The following is an 18,633-nucleotide window of genomic DNA, read 5'->3' as shown; positions in this document are numbered from 1 at the left end:
TTTCGTGCCGCCCGGGCGAGTAGTCTGAGTAGCTGGAGGGAATAGGTCGTCGCCATCCTCATCCCCGAGGGATAGTAGGTCGACGGAGCCATCCTCCGAGGAGAGTTCAGCTTCACCAGTCGCGCTTAGCATACCCATTGGGCTGTCTTCAGCGTCGGACATAGGCGATAGGGCGTCGAGCTGGTCACCCCAGCTGGCGTCCACTCCTCCAGCGCTGGCCGGCTCCTGGGTGAGGGTTGCTGACTCAAGGGGAGGGAGGTCATCCGCTCCGAGCATGGGGTCGTCGCCGGTGAAATTAGCTAGGCGTGTTAGCCTGCGTTGGCGAGACCGGTGGGAGAGACGGGCGCAGTGTTCGCACACTCCCGGGGCTGTTATCGCGGTCCGGGCGTGTTGCAGCCCCAGACACGCGGCACACACCTGGTGGGTGTCAGCAGCCGCAATCTTGCTCCCACACAAGCACAGTCTAGCAAGGTCATCGCACTTCCTCGCGAGGAGGGGGGGTACTTGCGTAGACATGCTCCTTCGCTACTGTTTGGTGACAGGCTAGCGGTCACTACTGTTAGGTGACAGACAAGCTTGGGGTACTACTGTTTGGTAACAGGCTAGCGGGGCTACTGTTTGGTGACAGGCTAGCAGTGGGCTACTGTTTGGAGACAGACTAGCGTTAGAGTTTGGGGGCTACTGTTTGGAGACAGGCTAGCGTGCTACTGTTTGGCGACAGACTAGCAGAGAGGCTACTGTTTGGAGACAGACTAGCCAAGTCCAAACCAATGCTCTTCGAAGATGAAGTAGCGTTAAGGAAGCGTTCGGGGACCGAGTCGTTACCTCGCTCTATGAACAGTTAAGCCTCCAAGCCACGAACACCTGTGTACGAGAGAGCAAGCCTCTGGGGGCGAGAAGAGGTTTTAGACTGAGGCAATGACGCTGCGCCGTGGATTATAAGGGAGGTGGGCGTACCTCCTCCACGTCGCATACGTCAGTCGTCCAGCCAATAGTGGCTGGCGTAATGATATTTGGCTTCTGGGGAACTCGCGAGAGGGCGTGTCCCATAGTGAGATACCGAACGAATGCTTGAAAGAGAACCCTCATTGAAGTCCATTATAAACTTCTCAGACCCCAGCGGCTCGTGAACCCCGTCGTTTTCAATGGGCAAGGGAGGAAGCTCCTCCGTTGGAGTGGGCGGGTCTAGCCAGAGGCTCTGGAATTTAGCGCCAACGGTGAACCAATAAGCAGCTAGCTCCTCGATTACACCGTGCAAGACCGTGATCTGCGTCCACAACGAGAAGAATATTGTGTTGAACGGGAGGCTTGTTTTACATTGCTAATTGCTCGTGAAATAAAGACTACAATGGCATCAGAGGACGCTGTCCATGTTTTTACTGAACAAACCATTTTACACATTCAATTACAGTGCAAAGGTTAGGATCAAAGCAGCAGGAAGACCAGTTCCAAAAATCCATATTCCAAAAAAAGATGGTAATGCTAAATCTAGTGTAGTGAATGCTACATACGGTATGACAAATACTCGTGGCTACCTGGTAGCACAGAAAACAGTCGGCTATAGCCTACTGCTGGCCTTCCCTGCTAATGGGGAAGTCACGAACGTGGACAGTTCAGGGATTTACTGACAATTTGGATATTTGGATAGCCAGGATAGGGCAACAAAACGCCAATTTGGAAATTTGGATAGGGCAACAAAACGCCACGATATGTGTGATGAGCACATTGAAGCTGTAATACGATTGTCATTGCTGGGCACAATGCCAATTGATCAGGTTATGGACGAAGGTGTGCGGTTGCAGACTGCACAGCATAATGCAAAGGTGCGCCAGAACAGGGAGACTGTGAAGCGTTTGATTAATGCTACTGCCTATCTGGGCATGCAAGAACTGTCTTTCAGGGGGCATGACGAGGGGGCTGATTCAGACAACAATTCGTCACTATTTACAGGCATGTCTAAAACCATACAAAACGATCTCATTTCGGCAATATCCAAAACGTATATTTTTCCTGACTTCCCAGAACTAGATTGATTAACCCTCTGGAGTCTAAATCCCTCCCTGGGGATTTGAAAAACTGTTCCAAACACATGTCAATCTTTGCTAGTTTTTTGTCCTAGAAACATATAAGTGACACCATAAACCTTTAATCAACTAGTTAAAAGAGAATGTATCAATGGCACTTTGTAAAAACAATAAAAGAAAACCCTAGGATTTCAGTCCTCTCACCTGCAGCAGGCCCATCCAAAAAGCCCATTCAACTTACAGTAATTTGCATTTGAAAGAGACATGCACTAAGTGACCCATTAGTCTGACTTTTTTCCAATTTGTAGTAAAACTACATAACATTTTTAAATGTTCTTTTTACTTATATGGAGCCAACACCATTGTTTTCAAGGTTTAAACTTCAAAAGTCTTAGCTCGATATAATTGTTTTTTAAATAGTTGTGTTTACACTGAATTATTATAAAAAGTAATTTCATTACATCCACTTTACTCTCATATAATTATTTTGGAGGATCTCTTGAATATAACCATATGTGCCACTTTTGCATAGATGTTTTTAGTTAGATGAAAAACGTAAAAATCTCAAGGTATAGCTAGCTGCCTCAAAGTGCCTGAAAAGGCCCCGGACCTCCAAGTGTTAACATTTGTATTTATTAATTTAGCAGACACTTTTATCCAAAGTGACTTACATATGTCAATTATATAACAAAGATCATTGTCCCTGGAGCAATTTGAGGTTAAGTGCCTTGCTCAAGTGCATAACGGTGGTTTAAATGTCTGGGTAGGCGGCCTACATACTCTATTGTTCACATATGCCACCAATACCATCACAACCTCACATTTGCCACTAACACCGATCAAGTGCACCTTCCTTCCTCCCTTATTTTTATAACCACCAGCCGCCACATATCAGCCTTCGGCTTCGAGCCTATGGCGAACCACAGCCGCAGCGATATAGGCCAACAACACCACTCCCACTTGTGCGATAATGCTTAAATATGTCATATTTGTAAAACAAACCAGTGAATCATACTGCCATATATTAAGCGGCAATGTAATGCTTCAATCAGGTGATATATCATACAGTATGCATTCTTAGTAAAAGAGCCTAATAAAATGTCTCTTGCATTGGGTGACGGGTCAATGTCCAGGCAACAGAAGGCCTACATGAAGGAATGCTATCATATCTCTCTGTTGTTCTGTACAAAAGTGACTGAGGGCTAGGCACTCCTTTGACTTGTAGTACCACTTCACAGTATATTGCTCCCTCATTACCGAAATGCATTCATGCCACAATAAACACTTCAGTTTATTAGGTTGACGGCTATGTAGGCTACTGAATTTCCCCTTGAGGATCAATAAAGTATCTATCTATCTATCTATCTATCTATCTATCTAAACAGTGGGCCAGGGCTATTCAACTGCATTACCAAGTGGGCCACACAGGACAACCACTGGGTCTTCGCGGGCCACCCTAAATATGGCGTTGCTAAAATAACTCTATAGTGGCTATAAGAGACATGTGTTCATTAGTATCCAGCTACTGTACATTGAATAAATTCAGTTAAAGATATTCACAAACACTGGATGTGGTGGACATTCCTTTATTCTGAGATGCCTCAATAGGCTCTTAAAACAATTCTAAACAGACATAAGGTCCTTATAGAACAGGTCCAGATTATTTGTCAAATAAACCAGTAAAACAATGCCATGGGATGGAATATATAACATTCATACCCAACTCCTGTCATAGCTCATATTTTCAAACCAGTGAAACCGTATCCTGTCAATAAAGCAGCATTTCTGCCTCAATCAAGGGATGGACTAACTATCATTAACATCCAACATTAACATCCAACTGAAACCAGTGAATCATGCTGACATACAATAAGCAGCAATATAATGCCTCAATCAGGTGATGTCTCATACGCATTCTTTGTAAAAGAGCCTCATAAAATGTCTCTTGCATTGGGTGATGGGTGAATGTCAAGGCTACATGAAGGAATGCTACCATAGCTCTCTGTTGTTCTGTACAAAAGTGACTGAGGGCTAGGCTACTTTACTCCTTTGACTTGAAGTGGCACTTGTGCTATTGTACTACTGTACATGGACTATTCCCTTGCATGTTTTATATTTATTTTTTAGTCCTTTTTTGTTAAACTATTCTTTGACTATTGCCCTTCTATGCTTTTATTAGCTATATCTGCGTTTCTGTAAAGACCTCTGTGTATGAAATGTGCATTATGCGCTACAGTATCAATAAAGTTGACTTGTCTTGACCTAATTCTCAAAGTTTCAACTGTCTACCCATGTGACATGCCTATCTTTACAGCTGACATTTCAGACACACCTGCGCTTGCACACACTTTCACTTTAGAATGAGGTGAATGACTGATATGAGGGTTGACATATCAGTCAACACAATTTTCAAATAAAAAGCAATGGTTTGTTTATTTTTCTGAAGAGACATTATTTCCTCTTAGGATCTACAATATCATGGTCTCCACAGAAATTAATTCATGTTACGGTATCCATTGTGCCAATGAACAAATAAGACCTTGTGAATTAAATTCAAGATGACCAATCGTAGCCGGTTGGCAAAACGGCAAATACATCCTTCTTTAAATCGAATGACTTGAGTGCTTCTTTCTGCTCAACCTTCAAAGAAAAGCCCAAGTCTAACTCTTCCAAAGCAGATTCAAACGAGCTCGCTTCGTTAGCCTCATCCATCTTTTGTTGTTCTCTATGGTTGCTGCAACACGGTCTCACACCCAACTCGTCGAACGAGGACGCATGGTCAAGCCCCTTGGCGTCAATATCAGAAGCCGAAGGTGCCTCGCAGCTCTGTCGTCACCGTGCTAAGGCGGGCTCAAGGACTCTGTACACAGATAGAGCGTTCTGATTGGACAGGCTGGCCTGGTGTCGAACGCAAGCTTGGCCTTAAAGGGATAATCCGGAGTGAAATGCACTTTGGATCAATTTTTCGGACTATTGGGAGTACATACGTTGAGTTGACACCAAAATCATGTCATTCGGATGTATTTTGAGAAAGTTCGAGCTCACCGTTTTTAGCCAAAACTCGTTAGCCTGGAAGTGACTCGGGCATGTCCTTTCGCCGCTACAAAACGCTATTTTTATACCTCTTCTACTGTTCCAAACAACACTACACTTACGTGGTAGTGAGTAGAGGATCCCTAAAGCCAAACCGAAGTATCCCCACGTCTTTATGTGGTCGGATAGAGAGTCCAGAATTAATTTAATCGAGTCCGTACCTTTCCGGAAATGTTAATAAAGTGTTGTTAAAACGTTGCTAGCTGCAGCTGCGACATTTCCGGAAAGGTACTGACTCGATTAAATTTATTCTGGACTCTCTATCCGACCACATAAAGACGTGGGGATACTTCGGTTTGGCTTTAGGGACCCTCTACTCACTACCACGTAAGTGTAGTGTTGTTTGGAACAGTAGAAGAGGTATAAAAATAGCGTTTTGTAGCGGCGAAAGGACATGCCCGAGTCACTTCCAGGCTAACGAGTTTTGGCTAAAAACGGTGAGCTCGAACTTTCTCAAAATACATCCGAATGACATGATTTTGGTGTCAACTCAACGTATGTACTCCCAATAGTCCGAAAAATTGATCTAAAGTGCATTTCACTCCGGATTATCCCTTTAACGGTGCGACCCTAGACCATCCCGCTAGGCAAAAATACTTTTGGCCGCTAGGGTGCGTCTAGATTTCTAGGCTAATAAAATACTTTAAAGTCCAGAAAAACATTACAAAGCAGGCATGCAAGATGTGAAAGAAGTGGTGTTTGCATGAGCAACATGTTGTGAACATAAAAATGAGAGAAATCGGAAGTGAACTGAAATGAAAGTACCGATCACATCATGTTAGTATCGATACTATTGATAATTCAATAGTATAATTCTAAAAGTTCACTTTTGTGTGACCTTAAAAGAACTTTTAGGGAATGCTCCCGGAATGTCGGGAGTTTGCTGGGATAACTCCCTCTCCTGAAAGACTCCCAATGCGTTATCTAGCTTTCTAAGATCTATGGCCAGGACGACAGTAAAAGATATGCTCATTTATGCTCATGTCATTTGACTGAAAAAGCGAGGGAGAGGCATGTGAGAAGCACAGGCTACATTGCTTTGTGGTTTCACTGGCATACAAGTGAGCGGGTGTGTGTCGACGACAACGGTAAGTTACCAGGGTTGTCTGGCAATACACAGCCTTCCCCATCACAGGCCAGAGTAAAACATTTTAATATTCCCTTTGCCTTTCAGCATGTAAATATTTTCCCCTTCTTGTGGTTTGCAGCTACGCCTTCCAAGATGAATCAAGGGGACATAAAGCAGAGTGTAAGTAATCTCTTCTATTATTCTAGAAAGATTTTATTTGACGTGTTCAGGTTCAAAGTCTAGGATAGCCACTGATGTGAATGATTAGATTAAATTAGATTAGATTCAATTTTGTCATTGTGCAGAATGATCACACAGTAGTCAATATACTGTAAATAATGGCATAATGACGGTGAGGGAATCCCAAATCAAGTCAAATTGTAAAAATAAAAAAAGTGTCGAAACCGAAATTCTTCGCTTGGTATTGGTATTACCAAAACTGAGACCAAACCTACGTCCCTTGCATGGCATGGATCATTACTGATTTGGGTATTTTCCTAGGAATAGTGATGTGAGTTGGTGAGCAGAGATACTGTATCTATGGATGTCACTAAACTAAACAGTACAATTTTTGTCTGTAGTATCCATATGTGGTGTAATTGTCCATGGCAAATGGATTTTGAGTGCACACACACACACGCGCACACACACACACACACACACACACACACACACACACACACACACAAAATTCAGCAAAAGAATCACGAAAAAAAGCAACAATCTTTTTCCATTTCTCATTTTCCACCTCCTCTTAAGCGAAACAATTGATAGTTACCTTTTCCCCGTTCATCCAGCCATTCTGTGGTCTGGCTACAACTTTTAGTTCCAGCCTAGCATAGATCATTGAATCGGTTTAGACCATTAGCATCTTGCCTGCTAGCATCACGCTTACAGTAAAAGTGTCCAGTAATTTTCCCATTTAAAACTTGTCTCTTCTCAAGTTAGAAAGTGCAATAAGAAATGAAAATGAAAATGAAACCTAGCTAGTGAAGTTCCAAGTCAAATCAGCCTAGAAAATCGCCAGGTTTCATTTTCAGTTTGACACGTACAGTTTTGTATTAGCTCCTTTACTTCCCATTTAACCTATCGAATAATTATTGTGGGCCAATGAATATTATATACAATACAATGTTCTAATATTGAGATGGGGTCAGTTCAAGGGTGCAAATGACACACAAGGCGATGTCTTCCCCGCTGCGTATAGCCAGAGAGGACATCATCTGCGATGTTGAGGAGAATTTATGGCCAGATAAGAAGGCAGGATCCATAAAGCCCCCATCTCACCTCCACCACACACACACACACACACACACACGCACACGCACACGCACACGCACACGCACACGCACACACGCACACACACACACACACACACACACACACACACACACACAAGAAAACACACATATACTATATGTCTTTTTTTTCAGTAGCAATTTGTTTTTGTCTTGTTTTGTTGCTACGTTTTTGATATTCACACTGCAGTGTTTTATATAAAGTGCATCAGTGTGTTTCTGGTGATATGATAGGGTAATTCAAATGGTGCTTGTGTGTTTTTTTTTAACTTTTAAAAAGTTATGTTTTGATTGCAGTGTTTCATTTTGGCAAAATATGTGACTGGTTTATCCCCAAGTGCTGTGTCTTATATGGCTGTGTGTAGAGTTTTGACATATAATGTGCCAAATTCTGCAAGAAGTGTGTAAGCAATATTATAGGCAAAAAACTGCAAAGAATAGCCAGAATCAAGGCAGACAATAGGCTTAACATGATAATATAATGGGGGAAATATGTTCCAGGGCTAGCGCCATGAATTTATTCTGTGGAATAACACCCATGGAGGTCAGCAATTTTCTTGAAGCTAAACGTTTTCTATTCTGGTGCGTCACAGAAAGGACGGGACAAATATAAGCTCGCTGCTACTTCAGAGAAGGAGAACAACAAGGGTGAGGTAGTTCTGGTAAGGCAACTTTATCTTTCCTTGTAGAAGCAAACAGCTTGTGATGTGTATTTTTGTTATTTGTTGTTTGCTGTTTGTTTTTCCTCCTGTTCTTTATCTTTACAGGATGATCACAAGCTGACACTTGATGAACTCAACAGCAAATATGGCACTGACTTGACCAGGGTGAGTTGCTGAGGATCCTGTTTGAGTCTTGATCATGTTAAACACAGGGGTCCACACAAAAACATTCACACAAAATGACAAATAGCCACATGTTGCGTTATGTTGTATTAGGGTGACCAGACATACCTGGTTTCCAGGGACAGTTACCGGTTTGGGTGACCTGTCCCTGGCTGGAGCTGTTCCCAGAAATTTCCCCAGTTGTCACTGTGATTGACAGACCCGACATTTGTCAGAATCCAAGCAATCCCACTTACAAATATGAATATACTGTATATTTCTACTGGCTTCCTAGTGACATTAAGGCAAAAAAATATATATTAAGAAAAACAATCATGAGGACTGACACAAGACAAATATTATCCCATCATACTTTCTCAGATACAGCATATAGTCCTAGATAGCAATGACAATTACCAAGATAACTAACTTATCTAATATTTCCATCCATAGATAAGAATAATGAATATTGAATAATGAAAAAATAAAGTCTAACCAGATTTTTGCATTTAAACATTAATATATGCTAAACACTTTTACGGGGAACCCTGCCCTTAGACCCCCTAGACTAGAGGGGCTTCAGCCCAAGTGCAACTCTACTGTAGGTGTAGTGACGCCCCTGGGACAGTGTCCTGGCTTTAAGTTTACAGGGGTAAAAACATCACATGTTTTGGAGGTATTTACAGTTCTGAACTGAAAATGTCCCCGGGTTTTGGCCCAGAAATCTGCTCACCTTATATTAGATACGCTGTGAAAGCCCTGTCTGTTTGCCGGCTGCGGTGAACTTGGAAAAAGTTGCTGAATGGTTCCATGTTGTATTTGCAGGGATTGACTGCCAGTCGTGCAAAAGAGATCCTTGCTCGCGATGGTCCTAATGCTCTTACTGCTCAGACCCCACCACGGACCACCCCCGGATGGATGAAGTTCTGCAAGATCATTGTTATGTCCTCTATTCTGCTGTGGATTATAGCCATCCTCTACTTCCTGACCTGCATTATTCAGACTGCCTTAGGACATGAATCAGCAATTGATAACGTAAGGAGAAGAGTCTTTCTGACTTCAGATCCATTGGGAAAATGTATTTCTCCAGTTGGACACTTCACCTAACTTAACCTTGCACCTTTTCTGTTTCTCTGTGCAGTTGTACTTGGGTGTTGCTGTGTCTGCTGTTGCGATCATCACTGGATGCTTCTCCTACAACCAGAAGGCTAAGAGCTCAAAGATCACAAACTCCATCAAGGTTCCTCAGGTACCTCCAAGTCATAATATTTGAGGTGTATTGTTTTGTATACAAATTCAGGTGTCTTGAAACACCTGAATTTGTCAATTTTTGACTGACCCTGTAGCAAGCCCTGGTTGTACGTGATGGTGAGAAGAAGAACATTAATGCTGAGGAGGTGGTGGTTGGAGATCTGGTGGAGGTGAAAGGTGGAGACAGAATCCCTGCTGACCTGCGTATCATCTCCGCTCATGGCTGCAAGGTGGATATTCTAGAGTGTATTCTGTCTGTGTGCATGCCATTTTCAACATAGACTTTATTTTTCCTATTTTGCTTAATGTCGTTGTATTCCATTGTCAGGTGGACCACTCCTCCCTCACAGGAGAATCTGAGCCTCAGATGCGTACCCCTGACTTCTCCAATGATAATCCCCTGGAAACTAGGAACCTTGCATTCTTCTCCACTAACTGTGTTGAAGGTATACTGGTTTTAGCCACATACAAAACATAACAACCCATAAATGTTTTAACCATTTTCTATCTTGCAACCCTAGAACTGAAGTTTACATCATGTGCAAGAACATTATAATATCTACTGTCAAATTGTAATTTTGTTTATGTTTTTATTTCAGGTACTGCTAGAGGTATTGTCATCAAAACTGGTGATAGCACACTCATGGCTCATGTTGCCCACCTGGTCTCTGTCCTTGACAACGGTCTCACATCCATTGGAATCGAGCATTTAATCCACATCATCACTTCTAGGGCCGTCCTTCTGTCTGGTGGCAGAGCATCCTTCTCCACTGAAATCAAGCACTTCATCCGCAGCATCGTCAAGCCAGTTAGCTTACTGGGTTCCTTGTTCGCCATCCTCTCGTATATCTTCAGTTACACCTGGCTGGATGGGGTCATCTTCCTCCTTGTGATCATCGATACCAACATTTCAAAAGGTCTCCTCTTTACATTTCCTGTAAGTACACCTAGACTAGAGTTCAGAGTCAGGGATTCATTCATTCATGTTGCAAATTATATATTCCTCCTACCAGTATACTGTCTTATCTCTCTCAATCTCTATCTCTATCTTATCAATCCATGGGATCGGGATGATTCAGAGTCCAAGATAAATTTTAAGGTAAATGTTGTGCAGCTGGTGCTTTTTATTGAGCTTTGGCACCACAATTCCAATCCCAGGTGTGTCTGGCCGTGACTGCCAAGCGCATGGCCAAGAAGAACTGCCTGGTGAAGAACCTGGAAGCTGTGGAGACTCTGGGCTCTACCACCACCATCTGCACTAACAAGACCGGAACTCTGACAGAGAACCGCATGATGGTGGCCCACATGTGGTTTGACAACCAGATCCATGAAGCTGACACCACCGAGAACCAGACTGGAACCTCTTTTGACCGCTCCACAGCCACCTGGACAGCCTTGGCACGTGTGGCTGGTCTGTGTAACCGTGCTGTCTTCCTGGCAGACCAGCAGAATGTCCCTATCCTCGAGGTGTGAAAAGCAGGATTTCAACCTGTACATTTTACTGGTTGGGTTGTAAGAATAGTAGATTATCCCATGCACTGCACATTGAAGAAGATTGTTCAGTGTACATTTTAGAAGATCATCGCTAAGGATGGTACGAATACGTGTGATCATCTATATAGGTTTAATTGTTTTGGTCCTCTATGCATTATGCATGCAGACTGATACATTTGAAGAAGTCACTTTCTCAGACAAGACATTGCCCCTGGTCTGGATTTAATTGTATTGCAGATACAATTTGAAAATACTATTTAGTCCATGGCTGGAAATTAGTCATGTCATGAAATCAGCCCAGAGACCTACATTTGTTTTAATTGCCACTATCTTCCTCAGAAAGACACAGCTGGAGATGCCTCTGAGTCTGCCCTGCTGAAGTGCATTGAGCTGTGCTGTGGCTCAGTGACAGAGATGCGTGAGAAGTGCCAAAAGCTTGTCGAGATCCCCTTCAACTCCACCAACAAATATCAGGTACTGATATTTCCAATAAAACAACTGGTCAGCACTACCTTTAAGCAGAGGTGGAAAAATGCAGTTTCAGCGAGTGTAAGTCCTGCCAGTGCACAGGTAGAACCAATACATGATCAGACCTTTACTCTCTGAAGCTCGAGTTTTCCACCTCTGCCTTTAAGTCACCTCAACAATTGGCTAAATGCTAACCACTAATTGCTAACTGCTTGAAAGGTATCAATCCATAAAAACAGTACCCCTGGCGAGACAAAGCACCTGTTGGTGATGAAGGGAGCCCCAGAGAGGATCCTGGACCGCTGCTCATCCATCCTGCTTCAGGGCAAAGAACAACCCCTGGATGACGAGATGAAGGATGCCTTCCAGAACGCCTACGTTGAACTTGGAGGTCTAGGCGAAAGAGTGTTGGGTAAGGAGTCACTTGAACTTAGATAGAGGGCTTTCTTTTTTTTTGGGGGGGGGGGGGGGGGGGGGGCAATGAAAGGAGACACTGTTTGCAAATGTACAATAATTGCGTAGCAAAATGTTTTGTAATGCGATGCAAGCAGGAGTTAGCTTGTGTAGACTATGAAATGGCCTTAACAGTGTAAAGAAAAATTCCCAAAATGGAACATTTGAAAGAATGAGACTGCAAACATGACTTTACACAACCTTTTGTGATCAGGTTTCTGCCATTGCAACCTGCCTGATGACCAGTTCCCTGAGGGGTTCAATTTCGATACTGAGGAGGTGAACTTCCCCACTGTAAAGCTGTGTTTTGTCGGCCTCATGTCCATGTTTGACCCTCCTCGTGCTGCTGTACCTGATGCTGTGGGCAAATGCAGGAGTGCTGGCATCAAGGTAGAGTGATATGTTTACCATATTTGCCCCATACTTGTTACACTTGCCCTGCATGCTTAAGCAATTTGGCTGGTTTTATTTTTCCATCGTAGGTTATCATGGTAACTGGTGACCATCCTATCACTGCAAAGGCCATTGCCAAGAAGGTGGGTATCATCTCTGAAGGAAATGAGACTGTGGAAGACATTGCCACTCGCATGAACATCCCTATTGAAGAGGTCAACCCAAGGTATAGTCACTTTTTGATTATGATTTAAGATATTTGTAATTTTATTTCATCCTGCTCAACTGAAATACTATTGAACCATACCATTCAACCTCAGTGCTCTTCATATACCCTCAGAGATGCCAAGGCTTGTATCGTCCATGGTAATGAACTGATGGACATGGAGCCTGAATTTCTGGATGACATCCTGAAGTACCACACTGAGATTGTGTTTGCCAGAACTTCTCCACGGCAGAAACTCTTCATTGTTGACAGCTGCCAGCGACAAGTAATAGAAAATTAAATCAAATGTCTTTCACCAACTTGACATTTATTACTGTCAAGTGTTTAAACAGTGGCACCTTGTAGAGTCAAACAATTTTGCTCTACAGGGCGCCATTGTGGCTATGACAGGATATGGTGTCAACGACTCTCCTGCCCTGAAGAAGGCTGACATTGGTGTTGCTATGGGTATCGCCGGATCTGATGTCTCTAAGCAGGCTGCTGACATGATCCTTCTGGATGACAACTTTGCCTCCATTGTTACAGGAGTTGAGGAAGGTGAGGAATTCTTCGCTCTTTCTTGTAACGGACCCGCCACCCCTCCTCTGCATCTACTTTAATACTGGAATATAATGAAATTTTGGTCTATTCCAGACATGGAAAGTCAGGATTATTTTTATCATTTTGATTTTGTTGTAGCAGTTTAACATTTCCTTGCCAAAATACATTAATACAAATATTTCCACGGACGACTGGTGTTTATCTGCTTATGAGCTTTACTGCTTGCTTGAGTAGCCCAACTTTGTTTATTCAAAGCCCATTTATTCATCTTCTACTCTAAAAAAGTGTGTGTGTGTGTACCATAGCATGAATTCCTGTGGCGCCCCTGCTTTGCGCAACCTAAGTAAATAAAAGATCCCAGTCATAATTTGAGGATTTACAGTAACTACATAGAAAACATCATGAATTGCATACATATCAGTATCCGTTTAGCTGTGTTTAAAAAGGCAAGGGTTCCTCCCTCACAAACGTCTCTCAAGTCACTCAGTTAGACCTACACAATATCAACACAACCTTAAAGTGACAGTAACTCAACTTATACCTTCACACCTACAATGTATTACCCCCACCCCCCATTGCCCAAATCAGTATTTTTGCAGGCTCAAATGGTATACCACAACTTAGAAATGGTCAAATGTTTGTCTTCTAGTTCGTCTGGTCTTGGACAACTTGAAAAAGTCCATCGCCTACACTCTGGCCAGTACCATCCCTAAGATCACACCTTTCCTTTTCTTCATCATGGCCAACATCCCACTCCCTCTGAGTACAGTCTCCATCCTCTGTATTGCTTACGTAACAGACATGGTAAAGAGCACCTTGGTTTTCTGTAATTTCATTGCATTGTTTTCAGACCCTCTCAAACAAGTATGGAAATATCACTGATGTCTTTGTGAATTTCCAGGTTCCTGCCATCTCCCTGGCATACGAAAAGGCTGAAGATGACATCATAAAGAGACAGTCAAGAAACCCCAAGACAGACAAGCTGGTGAATGGGAGGCTTATCAGTATGGCCTATGGGCAGATCGGTAAGAACTCAGTTTTACTGTTGCTGTTGACTAAAGATGAAATATGAAATGCTGTGGATTTCTGTATGGAGTACATCCTTGTTATGTCTCATGAGAGGGAAACGGGAGCTGAAGTTATATTTTAAAGAGTAACTGCACCCCATAACCAATTCACATTTCTGAAAAAGGCTTTCAAAACGGGTGGGACGTTCTGATATTTGGAAGGGAGTGCAGCACTGCTGCAGCCAATCAACCATGGTGATTTCGTTTCAATCTGGGAATGCAGACATGGCTTATCACAGGTAGGGCAGCAAGTGTTGGGGCGTTTCATTCCTAATTTGTAACGGCCCAGTGACGTAGAGGCGCCAGAGAAGTGCAGGACTACCAAAATGCCATGGCATGTTTCAACCTGTAGACGGCGCAGAGAGCTATATCTCCAATAAAAAATCATACAAAATGTTACTTTTCTCGGGAAACACGATTTTAGTCAATGTTAACCCTGGTAATAGTGTAGTTCAGGCCCCAGCCGTGGCGCAACTGGCTGGGGCACCTGCACCGCACGCCGGCGACCCGGGTTCGATTCCCGCCCCGTGGTCCTTTCCGGATCCCACCCCAGCTCTCTCTCCCACTCACTTCCTGTCATTCTCTCTACTGTCCTGTCCAATTAAAGGCATAAAAAGCCCAAAAAATAACCTTTAAAAAAAAAATAGTGTAGTTCACCACTTATGAGTAATTTCAATCAATCAACAGCTCAAAAAACTATTTTAGGGTGCAGTTACACTTTAATCGCTTGTTAAGTTCACAATGTTGGGATTTATCGGTCCTTCCTTCCTCCCTCGATTCTTCCCCCGGTCATAGCCCCTCCTACTAATGAATTTTGACGAAGGAATGAGTGGAGGATGGAGGAACGAAGCTCGATGAACTGCGCAAATGAGACGTCCTCGACTGCGTACTCACCATTTTGAAAACGTGCGATGTCAGTGTAAGGGCGGATCCAAAAGACGCGCTATAGGCCGACATCTGTATGCAACTCGTCAGCTCTTCTGCTGATGAAAAAGGACATTCACAACATTGTGTTATTAACTCAACACATGAATGCATAATTAAGAATTACTTGGTCCGACATGATGCTTTTTTGTGTAGATTCACGATGTTTCAATGGCAAATGTTGATAAGGACGTTCAAATAATGAACTTATTGTTTGTTAGGCTACATTTATGTTTCTTCATGAGCCCCTAACATAATCCCACTATAGCTTTTAGCATCAACGTCACACGCCATAAATAACAGACAATATTTCTATATTTCTACATTTTTAAACATTATACAGGATACGTCATCCATGCGTATAGCCACAGAATGCCCATCTCCGAAATAACACTTCCGCGTGGGATGGTCTTGTGTTTCCTCTCGTATCGGGATTTCCACTTCCCTCCTCTGTCCTTGGTCTTGCCTCCTCTGGTTGCAATTACATGAATGAGATGTCCTTGTGAAGTCGACTGTGTGTGAAGGACCGATAAATCACTACATGAGAGGCACCCTTAGTGTCTCTTGTTACGCTGTTGGCCCTTGTGTATTTAAACCCTCTTCCTCTGTCTTTGTTGTGTTTTACACACCATATGGTTTGTTTATCTCAGTAAAGATTCCTGTTGATACCAAGTTTGCTTTGCCTTGCCTTGCCTTATGCCTTGCCTTGCTTTTGTCTTGACTTGACTTGACTTGACTTGACTTGACTTGACTTTTGGTCCAACTCCCTCAGCAAACCATGACAAAATGGTTGTCTGATATCATGGATATACTGGTCAGAGATTCATGTGCTGTAACTTCAGGGACTGACCTTCACCATCTTTGCCATTTTAACAGGTATGATCCAGGCCCTGGCAGGATTCTTCACATATTTTGTAATCTTGGCTCAAAACGGTTTTCTGCCCCCCATACTACTCGGAATTCGAGAGAAGTGGGATGACAAGTCCATTAACGATCTGGAGGACAGTTATGGACAGCAGTGGGTAAGTGACCAGTTTGTAGTGTACTACTACTAATGGTATATATCTACTTACCAGTCTGTCTCTATCAATGCAAATGATGAAGTGGTGAGAACAAATAATGATTATTGCAGAAATACTGCCATTGTTTAATATTGTGATGTTATGGCCACATTACATTATAAGCCTCAAAAGTCAAACAAATATTCTATAATTACATAGTAAGAGATTAAATATGTTTTATGCACTTCCGGCATTAGAAACTGTTTAGGCTACATGTGAAGTTTGCCCATGAAGCGTGTTGTTTATCACCTGCCTGTATCATCCCCTGACGTGCGTCACTTGTGTGCCACAGACCTATGAACAGAGGAAGATTGTGGAGTTCACCTGCCAGACAGCCTTCTTCATCAGCATTGTGGTCGTGCAATGGGCTAATCTGATCATCTGCAAGACCAGGAGAAACTCACTCTTCCAACAGTGCATGAAGTAAGTAGGGTGTCACCAAACGGGCCCCACAAACATTTTTGAGGGCTTCACAAAAATGATAACGGTGCTGCAGAAGGTAACAGTATTGAACTCACATCTGGTGTGTTTCTGACTTCCCCAGAAATAAAGTCCTCATCTTTGCCCTGTTTGTGGAGACAGTCCTGGCTGTCTTCTTGTCATACTGTCCAGGCATGGACGTCGTCCTCAAAATGTACCCTCTCAAGTAAGTCTGGCCAAATTCTGCTCTTCTGAACAGACCCAGCAACAATTTGTTTTCCTTAAGCCATTTATGAATTGCCATTCTTTGCAATCAAAGGTAATATTTGTTTTGTTGTTTTACAAATCTCCTCTTCACATTTTTCTCTCCTTTTTCAGACCATGCTGGTGGCTCTGTGCCTTCCCATATGCACTACTTATCTTTATTTATGATGAAATCCGTAAGCTTCTCCTGCGACACTTCCCAGGAGGTAAGGGGTAAAACTCCATCTGTCGTCCATCTATGTGTTCTTGCCTTTAGGGATGCTTAGATCATTCGGCATCTGATCATTATCGCCCGATATTCACTCACAATAGTTTGATCGGAGCACTTCCTGAAAAACGATCAGATGACACAAAATTTCAGACACTTACAGGTCTCAACAAGTGTGCATCAAAAATAATAATTAGGCACACTGGTGTGAATGACTATAGCTCAATCTTGAGATTGAACATTAGCCTAGGCTAGGGAGTCTGCGCTATATTTCTACTGCTCAAGAGGCGTGATCAATGGGCATAGTTCATTTGACTCTGTATACACTTGGATAGTCCTTCAACCAATCAGACCAACGATCCGGGTGCACCTGGTGGATAAGCCAGTTTGTGACTGGTTCCAGCAAATGTGGAAAGGAAGCAGGAGAGATAAATGTGTGTGTCATTTGAACTACGCCTCTTGTGCAGTAGAAATAAAGCACAGACTCCCCAGACCAATGTTCAATCTTAGAAGATTAAGCTTAGTATGGTGATAGCCAGACTACACAGAAATGGCTTTAAGACAACAAGGTGAATGTTCTGGATTGGCCGAGTCAAAGCCCGGACATCAATCCTGTAGAAAATCTGTGGCTTGACTTAAAAAGGGCTGATCCCCTTCCAACCTGCCAGAGCTTGAGCAGTTTTGTAAACATTGAGTGAAATTGCAGAATCAAGATATGCAAGCCTTATTGAGACCTATCCATGCAGACCCCATGCTTTAATAGCGGTCAAAGGTGCATTCATTCAATGCGTACTTGAAGGAGGTAAATATTTATGCAATCATGTATTTTGCATTATATAAATTGAATTACTTTGTAGAAATCTGCTTTCACTTTGACATTAAATGTGGGATTTTTGTAAATTATTGTAAAATTCAATTCAATTGATCAAGAAGCAGTAAAAGTGGAAATATCCGGGGTAAATACTTTTTATAAGCACTGTACTGAACATAAGTCGCTTTGGATGTGTCTGCTAAATGAATAAATATAAAATGTAAATGTTACAAAATCTTCGTCCCTAAAATACTAGTACCTCATGATGAATCTGATCTGTGATGGCTGATCAGAAAGTGTGTGTTTTTTACCATCTATATGGATTCTGGTGTGACCGTGTCTGAAACCATTCTTCCCCCCTCGTCTCTTCTTCCAGGTTGGGTGGAAAGAGAGACCTACTACTAGAGTGCCCAGTGTCAGGGTACCCCCAGGATCCTCTAACTTAAATTCAAGACTTTTTAAGACATTTAATACCACTTTGAATGAAATTTAAAACCAACTTTGCACCAATCTGCCTACTTTATACTGATTCTTTCTGGCCAAAGTGAACTGGCAACCAGGGTAGCCTATAGAGCTGTAGGGGAGTCTCTTGCTTGAGACAGACACATTATCAGGCTAACATTTTTTAAATAAAAGAGTAGACTATGTTTGTGAAGTTGATTTGAAATGTTTTAACCTGCAGCCTAGGCTACTTGCAGATTGTGCTAGTTAGTTTGTACCGCCCACGGTACACCTACCCCCCTCC

The 18,633-nt window shown here is 42.7% G+C and overlaps 1 protein-coding gene across 1 annotated transcript; it reads left to right on the top strand.

The window, feature by feature from the left end:
- Window positions 1-1,145: 1,145 nt before the first annotated feature.
- Window positions 1,146-18,293, top strand: LOC134061749 (sodium/potassium-transporting ATPase subunit alpha-1-like). The gene is made up of 23 exons (XM_062517508.1): window positions 1,146-1,161; window positions 8,082-8,146; window positions 8,252-8,311; window positions 9,134-9,343; window positions 9,450-9,557; window positions 9,655-9,789; window positions 9,888-10,005; window positions 10,159-10,303; window positions 10,373-10,496; window positions 10,718-11,026; window positions 11,393-11,527; window positions 11,741-11,933; window positions 12,189-12,364; window positions 12,457-12,593; window positions 12,708-12,858; window positions 12,962-13,130; window positions 13,783-13,937; window positions 14,035-14,158; window positions 16,001-16,146; window positions 16,478-16,608; window positions 16,730-16,831; window positions 16,984-17,075; window positions 18,265-18,293. Exons 1-23 carry the CDS (start codon window positions 1,146-1,148, stop codon window positions 18,291-18,293), a joined length of 3,030 nt encoding a protein of 1,009 aa, XP_062373492.1.
- The last annotated feature ends 340 nt before the right edge of the window (window positions 18,294-18,633 follow it).

The sequence above is a fragment of the Sardina pilchardus genome, chromosome 17 (genome assembly GCF_963854185.1).
Source record: "Sardina pilchardus chromosome 17, fSarPil1.1, whole genome shotgun sequence".
Taxonomy (NCBI): Eukaryota; Metazoa; Chordata; class Actinopteri; order Clupeiformes; family Clupeidae; genus Sardina; species Sardina pilchardus.
Note: the sequence above shows the minus strand (reverse complement) of the source record. Positions and strands in the feature narration are given on the sequence as shown.

Coding starts and splice junctions, on each gene's coding strand:
- LOC134061749 (XM_062517508.1), top strand. Junction 9,790..9,887: donor TCTCCGCTCATGGCTGCAAG/GTGGATATTCTA, acceptor TTCCATTGTCAG/GTGGACCACTCCTCCCTCAC. Junction 16,147..16,477: donor ACAGTTATGGACAGCAGTGG/GTAAGTGACCAG, acceptor TGTGTGCCACAG/ACCTATGAACAGAGGAAGAT.